This window comes from Rhipicephalus sanguineus, chromosome 9 (genome assembly GCF_013339695.2).
Source record: "Rhipicephalus sanguineus isolate Rsan-2018 chromosome 9, BIME_Rsan_1.4, whole genome shotgun sequence".
Taxonomy (NCBI): Eukaryota; Metazoa; Arthropoda; class Arachnida; order Ixodida; family Ixodidae; genus Rhipicephalus; species Rhipicephalus sanguineus.
In genome coordinates this window covers 45,331,715-45,349,310 of record NC_051184.2, presented here as the reverse complement: position 1 = coordinate 45,349,310, position 17,596 = coordinate 45,331,715, and the positions used below count along the sequence as shown (strand labels likewise).

General features: G+C 44.7%; 1 protein-coding gene across 2 annotated transcripts in view; it reads left to right on the top strand.

The window, feature by feature from the left end:
• Positions 1–17,596, top strand: part of LOC119405083 (zinc finger FYVE domain-containing protein 9) — a 316,430-nt gene that overhangs the window by 27,464 nt on the left and 271,370 nt on the right. Inside the window, exons 10-15 of one of the 2 annotated variants that reach the window (XR_007417525.1) lie at positions 595–721; positions 1,116–1,198; positions 3,248–3,481; positions 4,484–4,746; positions 8,706–8,852; positions 10,432–11,642. Coding sequence is in view for 1 of the 2 variants with exons in the window: in XM_037671854.2 (XP_037527782.1) it covers positions 595–721; positions 1,116–1,198; positions 3,248–3,481; positions 4,484–4,746; positions 8,706–8,852; positions 10,432–10,699 (1,122 nt within the window). In the remaining variant the exon portion in view is untranslated. Of the gene's footprint in view, positions 1–594; positions 722–1,115; positions 1,199–3,247; positions 3,482–4,483; positions 4,747–8,705; positions 8,853–10,431; positions 15,994–17,596 lie in introns of those variants that run through there. The other variant, XM_037671854.2, reaches the window with a different exon arrangement.

Below are 17,596 nucleotides of genomic sequence, written 5' to 3'. Positions count from 1 at the left end.
TATTATTATTTTATTATGCAGACAAAGCTAGTGAAGTAAGTTTTGTCATGTGAGTCCTTTTTGGCGGCCATCTGGTGAAGTTTGCATCACCCAATAGAGGGGGGCAGCTATAAGCTGCCTGGCACCGGTTCGACACACTCCACTTATCGGTATATAGCACTCTACTGAAGACACAAGCACCGGGTGAATTCTGGAAATCTTTGTCATCATGAGACACAGAGCAAAAGAAGAACTGATAGCTGGGCTGTAAACATGGTCACTGAAGGGTGCACTAAGGCAGCACAGTTTCTGAACACGCATCAGCGTGCCAAGTCTTTCCGCAGTGTTTGACAGCACTTCTGACAGTTCTTGGATCAGGAGCAAAACCGGCTTAGCTTCAAATGGAAGGTATTTGTTTTTGGTCTACGTGGAAAATGGTGACAGTTCCTTATGTACCATGACATGTCGACCGAAGTCTAGCAGCTGATGCAGTAGAGATAGTGTCTGGTGTCGTACTGGCAAGAACTGGCGAAGTAATCAATATTCAAAGCGAATAACCGTGACAAATGGCATAAATGCATTTATCTTCCTCTTCTGTATTTCTCGTTTGTCCAGTGCTTGGATGGACTTGTCCTTCCCCGACCTCCGTGGCTGTGTGCCGTCCTGCTCCAGCGGATGGAACTGCCCTGGGCACGACTGCTGCCACTTCGGCTTCTGCTGAGGCTCGGAGCTGAATTTGAAGGTGAGTGCCAACGCGAGAGAAAACAGTTTGCTTTCAACTCTTTTAATGTGCATACATTTTTATGGAACTTGTAGATTTTTATTGCTTCGCGGAAGCCAGGTTTTCTTTCTTGCGCGTATGTCGTTCCTTTCAGTCAAATGAATCGAACAGACAGTTAGGCCAGGGATAGCATAGAGGGCGGTAATTGTTGTCTTTGACTGTAGTGTACTAATTGTGATGTAAATTGAAATGAATGGAAGTGGACAAAAATCACCCTTTCTGTTGGTGGCATCCCATCAACTCATCTGGTCAAATATTTTATTAGGCGTGTGGCAGCTCTGTCCAACTTGAATTTGAACCGATGTAGGCAGGAAGCAAGGGCCTTGTTATTCAATGTTTCACTGTTCTCATGCAGCATACCCATACCCAATGGTCAGCATCCGTGGACGTCGCTCTGTCTATTCCGAAGTTGGCCACACCATTATGACGGTTCTTTTGGTGAGTGATGAACACCTACTTGCAATTGTGGTACTAGCTGTTGTGAACTTGCATGAGAAGTCCTTTCTTCTAGAGGCCTTTTTCTTTCCTTTACATGACTGTCTTGTTTGTATTGTGCACAGATTTTGCACAGTGATTCAAATTCCTGGAACAGTTTTAGTAGCAAGTTTGATTGCATTACCTCCCTGTTTAATATAGAATAAATTAGTGTAGAACTGGATGTCGTCTTTACCAATCTGCAATGTGATACCATTTGTCACTTTAATGATATTTAACTTGTAGATCTTAGTTTTGGTGAGGCAGCAATAGGTAGCACCACCATTATGTATTTGCTAATTCTACATTTTCTGTTTGTCATTGCCGAAGGCGCTTCATACCTTCGATTTATCACTCTAAACAAGGTGTGTTTCCTATTGCGTCATAGTACAGTCAGCATCAAAGTTTTATGGGATCAGAGAAAACATAGAATTTCTGAGTGGTCTTTGACTGTACCCAATGAAACAGCAGAACACTGTTGATTGCCTGTACCACAGCTCGGCAAAACATTTTGGAGCTCACTCAGACTCACTCAAAAATATAATTTGTGTTGTTCGTTTGGACAAGGAATGGACCAATAAGGGACTACGCAGCTGGCTGCCGCGAACGCACGCTTGATCTGTGGTGGGAATCGTTGTGGTCACTATCGCGTCGATAGTGACCGCGGCTTCGTTTGGCAGCGGTTGTGGCAAACGATAACCACAGTTCTGACTGTGTGTGCGCTGGCCACAGGCATACTTCCTCTTTGTGACATTGCTTTTCGGAGCACGCTGCTCTCGGCCGTGACTCTACAGTTTCTGTACCAAGGTTCATATCACACGTTGCGACACGGAAAAGTGTTCGGAACATCCGAATTTTGCCCTATTGGACAATGGAATTTGGCCGGGGAATTTTACGGATTCATATCAGACCTAAATTTGTATCAACCGGGTTCGTATCACTGAGATTCTACTGCAACTCGACATTCTTCACACTTCAAAAATGTGGGGTTTCAAGCCTTTTATGTAGGGGTGTGCGAATATTCGAAATTTTGAATATTTTTCGAATAGTGTTTGCTATTCGATTCGATTCGCACTGGAATTTTACTATTCGAACTATTCGAACTTCCCAAAAACAAATACATCAACGTCCGATTGAAAGTGACCCCTTCAGATTTTCAATATGCTGCACCTCATCACACTCCGGTATTGCTGCAAAGCTTCCTTTCAAGCTCCGTTACGGTCGAACTTTGCCAAGGCACAGTCAACGTCCGATTGGAAGTGGTCCCTAGATTTTCAGTATGCTTCACCTCATCACACTCCCGTATTGCGGCAAAGCTGCCTTTAAAGCTCCGCTACCGTCGCAAATGTATTAACTCAAGAAAACGCTGGTTCCAACATGAAAGATGTGGCAGAGTTGGGGCTCAATTAATGCTGTTTTGGGCCTGAAATTTGAGCAGGAAGTCCGAAAAATCAGACGCCGAAGCTTTTTAGCATCCAAATTTTCAGATGTTGTTATATATCGACGTTTATGATGCATATTTGGACTTCTGGACTTGAAGGGAGCACAACCTTGTCTGCCACATCAGTTGGGCTTCCACAGAAGTTGAAAGAGGAGGAGAGGCTGAGGAAATGGCATCTTTGCCTATCACGTGTAAAGTGTTGTCGGCAATACTTTGGTTGCACCAAATCATGTACATAAATACAATTCGGTCTCTACATTTCCTCATTCTTGATAAGACAACTATGAAACACCACCCCGCCAGCGCTTCAGCAACCTAGCGAAAAGAAACACTTTCATATTGCCATCTCATAAGAATATGCTTAGCAATCCTCTCTAACTTTTTTCCCTGCAGTTTTGCTTCGAAGTATTAGAAAAATATTCTAGAAATATTCAAAAAATATTCGATTCGATTCGCACTCACACTTTAATATTCGAATTATCTTCGCACCCAAAATTTTGCTATTCACACAGCTCTACTTTTATGCCCTCTTTGTGACATTGCTTTCCGTCCCTTTTCTTTCACTCTGCTAGGATTTCCGCAACTTCCAGTACCAGCTGGCCAACCTGTCGGGACTTCTGGTGCATCTGGAGGGGCGGCAGACGACGGTCCGGGTGCCACGAAATCGATACGACGCCCTGGTGCGCATCCTGGACGGCAACGAGCATGTGCTCGCCCTGGCAGGAAACATGAGCCCCGAGGCAGACGCTCACCTCGTCTGCGTACAGGCGCCCGAAGGGGGAACCTACCACTCCCAGGCAATTCAGGTAAGCTGCCTTGAAAGCCCAGCTCTCAGTAGCGGCGTTCACCTCACCACTTAACCTTGCTGGTTTTCGGCATTGCAAACGAACAGTTGTGGACCCGTGGTGCATGGACCATTACGTAGTGGTTGTGCCCGCAAAGAATAAAATGTGAAAGCGGTCGGAATTTCAAACAGAAAGCCATGCTCTCTTCCTTTCAAGGGAGGCGCTTTTCTAGAGGGATGTGCCTTGTGTGAGAGGCCCTGCTTGAAACATTGCTGATTCCAGTTCAATGTGGTTCTTGCTGTGCCATGGCTTGAGAAACACCATGATGCAAAACAGAAAGGGAATTGAAAAATTTAGTCTGTGCTTATTATAGAACACCATGCATGCGATAACGAAGAAAAGGTACAATGCTTCTGGACACTAACTGATTTTCAGGGGAAGAGTATCTACAATGGCAGCATGGTAGTAACTGGGCAGTTCAACTTCTTCGACTTTTCCAATAACAATTGGACTTGCAAAATTTCTTCAATGAAACATCAGTAAACAAAAGTTCGAGTGAAGTCCCTAAACAGTACCTTGCAACTTCTCGTTCATAACCGATGTTTGTAATGAGGCCGTGTGAGGGGTCTTCTAATGATGGTGGAAAGCATATCTGTTCATAGCATGTCATTTGAAAACAAAGTTCTTCGAGTGCATAGTTTACATTCTTCCGGAATGCTTCATGCTTGTACAACTGGTGACGAGATACGGACGGGCCCTGCAAACACTCGCCGAATGACTTAAGCTGTAGTGGAAACGCACAATGAGAGCACATTGATGAGTGAGCAGTGCCCTGGGTTCAAATTGCTTTCGATCCTGGATATCTTTTTTCTCATTGTATGCGAAAGTGGTTATGGACACTGGTGGTGGCTGCGGTGGACAACTATGCCAGCAAAATCGGCTGTTGTTATGATCTCGTAACAGGCTTCGCTGTAAAATGAGAGCTTGTCTTCTGTTAGTTGAGGCTGTCTCTTTGTTGGCCAGGCACGTCCCGGAAGCGCCGTGGAATGCACGGGAGCATCGTTCGTGGTCTTCAGCGGAGCGCTCAAGGGTCCGGGAGAAGCCAAGCACAGCGTCGTTGAAGATGGCGTGCTGGTCCAGCTTTCGCCAGCCAGCATGGGGAGCCTGCGGACGGCACTGCGCGCCATGCGTGACTGGCACGTTCCGGCAGTTCCCGCGTCGCCTGGCGAAGATGCTGGCCACATCGCTGTCGTCTGGACGGAGGATGACCGGCCAAAAAATACAGGGTTCGTGATGCTGATCTTGTAGCTTTGTGGAAAGTTGAAATTTGCCTGCTCGGCAGTGTGATTTTTGATGGTTTTAAACACAGTTCTTCCCATTGGTCAGCAGTATGAAGAGTGGAAATACGGAAAAGTTGAAATCTTTTGGAAATGTTTCGGTTTAATGTTGGCATAGAACAATTACTATATAATAAATTGGTATATTGTCCGCTTCGGTGATGCCGTGGTTACGGTGCTCAGCTGCTGACCCGAAGGTTGCGAGTTTGATACCAGCCGCGCCGGTCGCATTTCGATGGAGGCGAAATGCTAGAGGCCCATCTAATGTGCGATTTCAGTGCACATTGAAGAACACCAGATGGCTGAAATTTTGAGAGCCCTCCACTATGGCGTTCCTCATAATCACATCGTGATTCTGGCCTATAAAACCCCGGATGTTATTATTAATAAATTGATAGTCTTGAACTGGGTGAAGTATTAGGTCTGGAAGAGGCTTGTAGTATGAGGGACAAGGTCAAAAGAAAAAGAAAGAGAAGACGAAATCCAAAATGATTGATCAATCCTAGCATGCGAACATTGTCAACCTGTCCAGTTAAAATCCAAAGTTACTGAGATTTTGTGGTTTCGTATCAAATACAGTGAAAGATCTATATTGCCCATGTGAGTTATGATGCAGTAAATAAGTTGATTACTGATAGGATCATGTAATAATTACATGCTTATCCCACACGTTATATACACCAATTTCACAAGGAGGCTGCCATTTTTAAAGCACTCCACCGCCGCAGCGCCGTCTATCGTCTGCGACGTTTCGCCGCCCTTCCGGTGTGTGGGGTTCCGTGGCGGTGTATGCAGCATATGCGCTCGGTTCACAAGGTATTGCTGTTCTTCGCGGTACACGGACAAAACAGGGCAACGCTTTTCGAGTGTAAAGGCGCTGATAAATAATCGCTAAGCTGCCAGGTTCAAAATGGCTGAAACAGCAAGCAGCGGCGGCCCACGAGACGTTCCCGCAGCAGCGCCGACGATGAGAATAGTGCCAATGCAGTTCTTAAGCAGCATGTGTAAATTGGTAATTGCTTTGTATGTTTTGTTATAGCTGGCCGGGTGAGGTTCTTAGAATAATCACTATAAAAGAGCGTTCACATTTAGGACAACTGTCGAAGTATAATCGGAGAAACGTAAATGGAGACGAGCGAACACGTAGGCCATTGTCCGGCTGCGCGCTAGGTGCGCGCCTTAGTGTTTAAGATGGCTCCCGGGTTTCCGTGCCATGATTATTCAAGTTCAACGTAACTCTAATCCCTAACAGACCATTTTAGTTCCGCTTGGCACGTTGCAATACAATGTTCACGGAACGACAGGAGCACAAACACCGATGCCTGTGTTTATTCGGGTCGCCGTCGTAGCTTGTGGCCTCTGATCGTTGCACAGGATAAGGAACAGAAGTACGACGTGTGAGCTCAAAATTCGGCGTAGAAACAACACCGATGATAAAATAAAAATAAGCCTGTTGCACATCTGTAAGCGTGGCATGGCGTAAGTTCGCTTCGGCATGAGCCGCCGCCACTAGCGATACGCCGAAAGGGCGCTCGTTTTTGGCAACATTATTGTCAATTTGTTTTCTGGCGAGTATTTCAGAAGCATTACGACGAGCGCACGTGTCCAGGTAACAACCTGGCTTTAACGAACGTGGGCCGATTATTCACGACACCCAGGCTGCCGCGCGAAAAAAAAAAAGTGCGGTTGTCATAACGCTACCCCAGTTATCGTCACAAAATTGACAAGTCGAGAAAGAACGTGCTCTCGACGAAACGTTAGAAACGCATACCTACGCCAAAGAACACATGTCATGCGGGCCTTTCTGTCATGTAGATTGAAAAGTGCTCATTCAATAATCTCGAAATTGCACACACTAAGATGGAACATTTTCTAGCCGCAGGCATTGTAAATCATGTGCTGTAGCATAGAAATCAGAGAGGTTCATGAGAACAACTCTTGGCCAAACATTTTGTGTATTAATCGTCAGCTTTGACATTGGTTCTCTTTGGTGCAGATGATAAAGTGTACCAGCACCCAAGCACAATCACAAGCTGGTGTGGTGACTTGGAGAAATGGCCATAAGTGCAGACAACACATATAATAATATACTATTTGTCGGAGAAGAAGGCGTGCGACCTGAGAGAAGCGAAGTCGTTTAAAAACATTGTGCACTTCGCATGCTTTGGCTGCCAGTCTTTCAGGCTTCCGTAGCTGTTGCCGCAGCCAAACACAGCGCAGTGGTAGCTTGTCGACCTGTTCTCGTCCGACATTTCGATTCGCGGCAGCACAATTGTTTCAGCATGTCGAAAAATGGAAACACGCTGACCTCTCACGCACCACGCAGTGCAAAACTCGGGAATCTGCACACACCAGCGGCAGCGGTCGGCCGAGGTGGAGAGAGAGAAAGCGGTGAAAATACACCGGTTCGAGGCTACGCTCCTCCTCTCCGTGAAAACGGTCTATATAGGAGCCAATTTTGAGTTTGATCCGACTTTGTTGGGCAGTGAAACATCAGTCGACGGAAATCGCTCAAACAGAATTGTGTTTTCAATAAAGCAACTGCCTCAAATTTGGTCAGTCTTGTATGTGAGCCACACCCCTATACATACATATTTCTCAGTAAACAAAACTCCTGGTAAAAAATTGAAGGCGACCCTAATTGTTGACCTATGTGTCTGGTATCGGCACTCGCGCTTCGGCATTCGTGCTGCATTTTCGATGGAGGCGAAAATGTTTGAGGACCGTGTACTTTGATTTAGGTGCACGTTAAAGAACCCCAGGTGGTCGAAATTCCCGGAACCCTCCACTACGACGTCTCCCATAATCGTATCGTAGTTTTGGCACGTTAAACCCCAGGTATTCTTATTACCGGCGTTCGTGCACCCTAGAGTATTCCCTGTGGTCACTTTGTGTTTCGTCACGCTGCTGTAGCGTGTCTCAGAGTCCACGTAGAAAGAAGTGCGGGGTGGAGATCTGTTCCAGGTGCTGCAACGATCCCAGATGCTCACAAGAAAACCGTCTGCTCTTTCACTGAACTCATTCGATTAATGTTCACTAAGAGTACAGTGAACTGGGCTAGTTGGTACTGGTTCATTATGTTACAGCGCGACAAGAACGAAGAAAAAAGCTAAGGCACACATACGACAGGACATAGTGTTGACTATCAACTGAAAATTTTTATTCAAGGACCGTGTTTATATAGGGTGGGCCAAACTTGCACACCTGCGCACAGTTAACCGCGACATACGTGCTTGCAGAAATTACTAACTTGAAAGATTAGAAATGGTTCCAAAAAGAATGACACGTGGGAACTATTTGGTAATCTCGTAATCTCGCATGTAAACTATATTTGGTAACTAATCTTTTAAGTTAGTAATTTCCGCAAGCATGTATGTCGCAGTTAATCGTGCGCAGGCGTGCAAGTTTTGCCCACCCTCTATAGACACGCTTCTTGAATAAAAATTTTCAGTTGATAGTTAGCGCTGTGTCCTGTTGTATGTGTGCCTTAGCTTTTTTTCTTTGTTCTTGTCGCGCTGTAGCATAATAATTTTCATTAATTATTCCGACAGTTAATTGGTCCTTATCTTAAGTAACCATATGCTTCGATGTCGTATGTATCCAATATAAATCTTGACTTGAACCAGAACTATCAATTTCATACCAATTTTATTTTTTTAGGAGACTCCGTCTGAATATTCGGAAAACTGGAAGTAAGTGCTCGACCCGAAGTGCCTGGAAGAGAAACGAGAGTACCACTCGGTGCTCGTGCCACTAATAAAAAAATGCTTTCACATTTCCTTCAGGTTTCGTTCAGTGAGATTCTACTCTAATTAGGTTCAACTGTACAAACATAGTCACGTTCATAACAGCACTGATACAGCACTGATTAGCCCCCTAATCTATTTTACTGGACGCGGTTGTTACAGGGTGCGAAGTCCAATAGACGGCCGCAGTCTGGAGGGCGTTACTGGTGTGCGCCTGCGTGCCTTCTCGGACTTCTGCGCTCGGGGCTTGTGTCTTCGGTGGACCGAGTTCTTCCTCCTCTCCTGCGACGGAGGACCGACGTGGGGCGGGTAAGCAGCAGTACCGGCAACAGCCCGTTTCAAGTTTGCCGCAAGACATCGGTTTCTCTCGAATATTCCTGATCTACAGCCCTTAGCTTCAGGCATGGGCGAATATTTGAGCGCTTCGAGTGCTTGAAGGAATATTACTGTATTCATGTTCGCTTCGACACGAATTTAAAATTTCCAAAATTTCGAAGTTTTCTCAACAAATATTTTGCCGCATGTAACCTTCCTGAAAAGCTGCTTTAAAAGGCAGCTGCACTGCAGCATAGGGCTGCTATGCTGTGAAACCACCTGTCTACGGGAAATCACTGTTGCGAGGTCACAGTTCAAGGTTAAATGTGCATATTACCTACACCTCTATTAATTCTTTTTAAAGTTTAAAAGCATGCTATGCAGGCTTACTTTCCCCAATTATAGCAAGCTTTAAAACATAACATGTCCTGCTGCTTAAAACTTGCACCTTACTGCTATTCAAATCCTGGTACTATGAAAAGTTGCTTTCAGTTTTACTTACAGGAATGTTGCTTTCAATAAAAAAAGTGAAATTCGCATAAACCTAGTTCGAATTCTTAAAAACATTGTGAAAGTAAGTTGGATCGTCATGCATACTCTTCGAATTATTCCATTCAAAATTATTCGATCAAGTTATTATTCACTTCCAATTCACTTCAAGCCTCAAATTTGCTGTTCGCCCATTCCTACTTATCTTACTTTCAAGCATTGCACATTAAGCGTAAATGAACATGCTCCACATTGACCTTAAAGGAACGCCAAGTAGACAAATGATTTCACTGTACTATTATGTAGTTAGTTACTCTTCCACAATACAGCAAGAAGCTCTTACTGCAAGGAGGCTCTTGGCAAGCCAGAAAATGCACAAAAAGGAAATGCAGGTGGACATGAAACCTTGGAAGTTTCGGAGTAATGTGCAACTTGCGATGATGTCATAGATTTTGATGGCGTCTGCTAGGGCCCGCATAATTCTTATAATAGAATGAATTACATTGTGTTAAATTGGAGCCAGAGACTTGGCATGGGGTGTTTGGGGAAATTTCATTGAGCCCATGTAGCCAAAATACAAAAAATGAAGGACTCCAATTCGCAGACCCGTATCAGCAAGAGCTTGTAAGTGACGCATCAGCTAAAATACCGTAAGTTCAGAAGATTAGCGGGTTGAGAGCCACATGCTTGCTGGGTTGGGAACTTCTATTGCTGATGGATGCCAATATTGAATTGACTGTTTAAATGGCATTTTGAAACGGGCACAAAGAGACTATTCACGCATTGTTTGTGGTCGATGGCACGTTAGTGCCTGGCACTGAGTTACATTGGTTTTGTAATCAAAACATTCAACATTTGTTTACATGCACGCAAGAGGCACCACTTCGTACTGGTTGCGAGCTAAACAGGCTTTTAGGTTTTGGCATGCAACAACCCTGGCAATTATTATATTACATACCGTAAGGCATAACAGAATGCAAAAGCACTTGAAGTTATGGGAATGAGGTAACATAATTGGTTGTTTGTCTCTGCAGTCTTAGGTTCTCACTCTCTATTTCAAGAATTTTCTCACCTTGCGTTTCAGGTGTGAGGACCCCCAGCGGGCTGCCGAAGGTCTGGCTCGAGCGTTCTGCGAAGCGCTGCTGCCACACCTGACCCTGCTGCAGCCCCTGTCTCCGCTCGGCCTTCGTGCACAGCTGGGCCCCGACCAAGTCGGCTACGAAGCCGGTGCACAGAGTCAGCCACTACCAGTTGTCTGTCAGGAGCCATTGGACTGCGCTTTGGTGCCCTTGCTTACTGGCCCACAGGAGCCCATGCACCTCGAGATGCTTTTCCACGTCATCTACCAGTGAAAAGACCCGAAGCATTGGCAGCGGCTCAACCTTACGAGGAATGTGCGCGGGCTGATGACTATCCAGCTCCACCAGCGAGCCCGTGTGTGGGGCACTACACCTAGACGGCCGCTGAACGATTTACTGACTATCCAGGCAGTTTTGTGCAGTGCTAGTTTAAACGGCAACCCACGATGGCGAGCGTGCGTGGCTTCCAGTCGGGCACCTGCACCACGTTTTGCTGTCATCGAGCCTTTGGTATTTCGTGAGAAGTCGACTGCGCAGTGCAAAGCTCTTCGAGAAGGGCTGCGAAACAGCCTCACACTTGCTGCTTGAGTGCGATTGAAACAGCTACGTTTACGCCACTTTTCACGGCTCGCTATTGCGCGAGAAGTTTTGCATGCCGGTTTTCATAAGCCTGGTTGTTCCTATGAACTGTCGCGAGGCTTGGAGAGCTTGTTGCCTATGCCACTTTCTCCTTTTGCCAAGCGTGCGGTTTGCTGATTTTATCCTGTGCAGTGCTTGCTAAGGAGCTCTTATATCCAGAAAAAAAGAGAGAGAGAGAGGATCCGCTGCTGAATAATTAATGCGATATTCCTCTTAATTAACTCTCCGTTTTTCGTGGCACATGATGGGCGTGCTGTCGCCTGAGCTTTCCTGGCCGAGACACGGTGACACAAGCGTTCTCCTTTCTCCTCTGTGGGATTAGCGAAGACGAACACCATTTGTATCGGAGGCCTCCATCAATTAACCAGACCTTGACCACTACATTCAAGCTTGCAATGCTTTAAAAACCACAAGCAAGTGCCGTGGTAGATTGCTCACTAGCAGACAGTCTGTTAGGCCATTTGCGGCCCTGACTGGTCTACAGATGCAGTTCGGCCACATGTACGTGTGTGTATGCTGAGTCTACTAGTTCTACTCATTCGAAGTTTTGCACATTTTTACGTGCTGATTGAGATGTGTGCAGTTTTTTATGCTGTACTATATTTGCTATGGTAACTGCTTCACATGTAAGGAGCGTAACAGAAGCGAAGGATCGGTGTCTCGTGTGACGTGTGTAAAGTTGCTTCGTCACATACGTAGTCCAGAAAGTTGGTTACGAGTAGCAACTGCCACAAAAACTAGGTGCTGTGCATCTGTTTGCAGTGTATGAACATGTTGATTACAGTATACAGCTGTGACAGCGTGCAGTTGTGTCCCCTTATGAAACCTTTCTCAGCTGTCATTGCTCAGTGATTTGCGGGAGACGAGATCGGACATGCATGAAAACCAGCACGGCAACGTGGCGGTCACCACTGTGCCACTGTCGGCACAGCGATCGAGCTTTGCTAACTTGGGTGGTTGTGTTTTAAAAGGGGTGCATATCGTTCCGTACAGAGTTGTTGGCCATAATTTTGGTTTGCGTTTGGTTTTGAGCACGTAGCAGTTTTCTTTGTGCAGTTTATACTGTTTATATGTTAACTGCCTGGAGTAAAGATCTAGGTAGCAGTTTTACTCATTACTAGCTTCTCTCCTACGAACCTCAAAGCACACACCACTCAATGTTATCATGTGATGCAGAGCATCACTGGGGCCTGCTGAAAGACCTTTTAGACAAGTTAGCCAGTGTTGCTGCAGCACAGAGTGGGGGGATTGCCGAACATCTCGTTTGGACGTTGCAACTGTGTGATAATCCTGGTCGCTTGGACAGTGTGTTTTGTACATGTACAGGCATTGCGCACACATGCTTTTGCTGCAGTGCAGTTCAGCAATTCTGGGGACTTGCGTTATATACGGCTTGCACTGTACAAGGCACGATGTTCGCCCTGTGTGTTATGCAGCATCGTGGTTTATGCTTGATCCTTCAAGGTAGGCAGGAAAAATAGGAAGGGACGTCGAACCTGCTGGCCTTTATGAACTGCATCGAATTGGTGCGTTGCCTCGTTAAAAGCAGCTGCTTCATTTTCTGTGTGCTTTTACAACACTTAACGAAAGCTCTTCTGCAACAAGTAACTCTCTCTCCACATTCGTGGTCTCGATGCCAGCGTCATTTTATATTGCATGGGTACTTGCACGTGAAGCAGATGGTCGGCATTAACAGCAGTGCATTGCCTTTAACCTTCCATTGGTGGTGTGCAGTGTCCCTCACACAGTGTTTACAGAGAGCAGACAGACTGAAATTTGTGTAAACACCACTGGGGCAGCTGTGGTGTAGGTGTGCTTACGGCAGTTCGTACAGGGAAGCAATCTACAAGCATCCTGTGTTTATTCTAAAGAAACGCTAACTGGGAACACTAAATCGGTTTAAACTGACTAGCGTTTTTTCATTACTGTATTTTCTTTTACTTAAAGTCAAGAAGCCGATTGCAAAAAGATCAAAAGTGAAGGCCTAACTTTCCATTTCTTGAGATTTGCGCTAAAGCCTCAACACCAGTACTTGAGTGCAGTGTCAAGGATTTCGAAGTGTCTTCCCGCATTCGAGTCGTTATACCAGAGTAAATGTTCACAGTAAAGTTTCATCTTGTGCTCATTAAGAAGAAGACGTGAGTCAGTCTTCACCAGTGAAGAATGAACTTTGCTGGAGCAGGTACATCAAAATCTGTAAAGTCATAACGAGCCGGTGCAGGAACTTGATTGTGACAGTGCCACCCATGTTTTCTTTTACTGTCATCTCTGGCTTAATTCATGTTCTTGCAGTAATATTGGCATATTTGTTGCCTATATAGCATATATTGGCATATGTTGGCATATATTGGCATATATAGCATACATTGGCATTTATTGGCATATATTGGCATGTATAGCATATATAGCATATATTGGCATATTGTTGCCTCTGTAGCAATCTGCATGATAATGGCTAAGTTTTTAATTGTGGGAGCAATCGCTAGTCTGTGCCAGAGCGGAAGTTGGAACATTTTGTTCCCGAGCTAAAATGCATTAAAAAGCATTTCAGCCTGCACAAGTTCACATAAGCTAGCTCTGCGAGTCAAAAGCCTAATCTTTACCCTTACATATAAAATGGGTGAATCTCGTACTGTCTTCAATCAGTATAAGTCGGTTTACATTTACAAATGCTCACTGCTTCGTTGCAGGAACCTTGCCAGTTGCTTGCTGTAACTCGCACATGCGCAACGAGGCATTTTGCACTACACTCCAAGCTTAGTGAATGACAAAGTTTAGTTGGTAGGGATTCGTAGTGGGAAAAGTCAGACATGCAGGCATTCCTAAGCACGCATGGAGATTTTTGCGCCCAATGTCTGTTACGCTACAGCGCTACTTTTCTGTTAGCAGTCGCCGTTGGTGTTGTCTGTTTCCTTTCTCTCGTCTCTATGTCTGCACGCCAAACTTTATACGATCGAGCTCGGTGGTTGTGTGGGCAGCAGAAAATCGTGCCAGCAAAGTTCTTATCTTGCATTCGATAGAGCTTAGCCTCACTACTGCGCACCGGTGATAAAGCAAGTGATGCGGACGTTATGATACCACATTGTGAAAACTGCAGCTATTGCATCAGTGGCTTGGAATGACGTGAAAAGGTTTGAAAAAGACAGCACAGAATGGAAATCATTAAGGTGACGCACTGATTTGTTGATTTCTGTTCTGTGTTGTCATTTTAGCACCTTTTTACGTCATGGATCAAAACCAACGTGCCCACTTTTCCATTGTGCTGAATTGTGACGGTTGCCACTGATGCAACTGTGTTAACAATGTAAGTTTTGACTTTGCGCTGCTTACATTTCTAACCTGCTACCATTCTTGCTACTTGAGACCCACCTACTACATTATTATTTAAACTAAGCTTTACATGTGGTCTAAAAATTGTTTGCATTTGACCGCTAATGAAAGCTTCGAAAAAAAAATCCTAAAAATGATCAGATTGCAGCTGTAATTTACTATAAGTCATGTTTTTTGCGAATTAACGCACCCAAGGGGTCGTAACACGTCGTGACATCTCAGTATCCGGGCTCTTTTCATGCACTTGTTCACCTTATCACAGGCAACTTCGCCACACCTAGCCATGCTGCACGACGTCACCAGACCTCGCTCTTTGTCACGATGTTGGGATAAAGTCGAGGATGCCAGGTCTGGTACTTGAAGACTAAGTTTAGTTTGAAATCCCGTACAGGTGTTTCCCACCCATCAGACGTGCTAAGTGTTGTTGTTTCACTTGTGAAGAGCTTGTGGCCGAATTTTTATGACTTTGAAAATATCTCGGCATCCCTTTAACATAACACGGCATTGATTAAATGTTGAAGGAATGGCCTTTACGGTTGTGTGAACTGCCGATAAATTTTTCCTTCAGCCTAACTATGGTCGCCCTTTGCGTCGTTCAGCTAATGTCGTATTGTGTGTGTGTGTGTGTATGTCTGAATAAGCTTGCAAAGCTGTTCCACACACATGAATAGTTATTGGGAAGCCATTGGAACAACCTTGATATGAAGGTTGCTGTACAAATTTAATTTACTCTAGACACGTTTAACTGTCATGAGAATGAGTATGAGCTGCTTGAGTGCAGTATCTATGTCATTTGCATGCTGTGTAACTTAACGCTAACTTTTATGCAGTGTTGAACGGAGCCCAGCCAATTTGCGCATATTCTACTTGGAGCTTATGTATACACTATTTTCAGCACTTTAAAACAAAACGGGCGTATGAGAGGTGTGTGCAATATTGCTCGCGTGTGTTGTTGCTGTGATGGACATAATAACATTGTACAACACGCGTCGTAACTGTTTATAATTTCTTTTGTGAGGGTATGTCTTCTCTTTTTATAAAAAAGAAAATTAGTGACTAGCCAAATTTACTTATTAAGCGGCATGTAGATACGAATGCATGCTCAACAAAGTGTGAAAGATTGTGGTATGTCCATGCATTTGTGTGTCTGTTTTAGGATTATTAATAAAAATTTAGGTGATGCAAAAGAATCGCTGTCCATGCTTTTGTTTGAATTGGCGGCTAATTAGCATTACGGTCGCCAATATTTTTATCTCCTGAATCGTGCGCCTTGGTTATTTTGTGGGGCAGTGTATATCGTTGGTGCCTCATTGAGGATGCCTCGTTAAGCGTTTTGTGTAAGTCATTCACAATGTCTGTGTGACCGCGTGTTGCTGTTTGACCGGCTACCTTTTTAAAAGGCACGGGCATTTAGCATTGGCCTGTGGACTCGGCTACATTTGCCGGCACGTCGCTTGCACGAGTTTGTGTCGACGCAGACATTGATGGCTGTGCCATGATTGCCTCTTTTGTGGGATGCGTCTGCGACATGTTCAGTGCAATTCTAGATGGTGCCACGTGGTTTCAGAACCGCAATAAATGAGTTGCTTTTACTGTTATTGCGTCGATTCTGGTTTGCCTGTTGCATGGTCCCGCTCAAGAAGCACTCTTGCAAACATTTTGTTGTGCTTTACAAGTTGCTGTTGACCCCATAATTGCCTGCTTCAGACCCAACGAAATCTTGGTGACACAACACCTTACTGTTGACCAGTCTGTTACGATTATGAGAAAATACTTGTTTGATCAGATTGCATAGACATGCGCTCATGTTAGCACTTTCATAACATACATGGACAGAGTCCGTCTCTCCAATTCGTTCAGATAAAAAGCATTTTTTTGCTTTTCTAAATGTCTAGATTTTGGTTTATGTCAAATTACATTTCTCCACCTTCACTTTTCATACTGAAAATCTGTGCCTAGTAGCACTTGTATTGTACAACAAAGTATTGTCATTGATGATGCACGAATGTACGTCTAGCCAAAAGCAGATTGTCATTTTATTGAAAACCATAATTGTTACATGCTTGACATGAAGTGTTGCATGCACCTAGCTTCAAATTAAATAGTGTCACTTTATCTTGTCACTCCAAGTTTAATAACAAGGAAAACTATGAAAGCTGTTGTCCGCAAAGGTGGACAATGGAGTCTGGAGGGGTTGCAGTGCAAAGCCTGATTCCTCGAGCGTAGCAAAAGCAACTATGTAGTGATCCTGTAGTGTGACTCATTCAAAACAAACGCAGTGTGACTTCGGCTCTGGAAAACAAACGCTTGTCCTGTCGTTGAAAGTGGACATGTCAGTCATGTGATGTCACAAGCAAGAGCATGCCAGTCAGCCTGGGGCCATATTTCAAGACAGTCACTTTTGGCTACAGTGTCACTTTGCGTGAAATTATCATCTCGTGTTTCTGATGGTAAATCGCTTTGCATGGTGTATACACTCTCGTGTCCATTCAGGTGACTACTTGCCCACCTTTCCTCAATCAGCATTGACTGAAAGCAATATCTACAAGAACATTTCTCTCGGAATGTGGTTGCTGGTGTACCACTTGTTTTATCCATCATGCATGTGGCTAATGCCCACTGTGTGGGATTGGCCACAAAGTGAATGTTATGAAGAGGTGAGTTTCTGGACAGAGCGAGGTTTCTGGACTGATATAGAATAAGTTCCTTTTGAGATGGTAAAGCATACACGACGATGATAGTAATAATAATGTGAAGAATCAGTAATCAATTATTTAAAGCCGACACAAGTTAGCATAGCATTTGTTTGGGTTGTGTAAGAAGTTCCTAGACAGCAGAGCAAACATCCCCGTGACTGCATCCCAGAGCAGAAGGCTCAAACGAATGAATAACCGATGCTGTTTATTCCGGACCAAGGTTACGAAGGGTTCTCCTGATGCGCTTTTTCCTGGCACAGTTAAGTAGTGATGAGACGAAAAGTGTTGAAAGACGGTACAATGGCCGAAAGCTACAAAACCGGATCTTCCAGTTGTGCCCTTCTCTTGGCTACAGGAGAACCCGCTATAGCATCCCATATCTCTGAGTGCTGAATGCACTGTATTCAGTCCCATTCATGGAACAGCTCTGGTACCAGAATTGTCGTAGTACGCTTGTGTTATAAACACAAGTAAAAGATTATGGTGGGAAAATGCAGGATGAGGA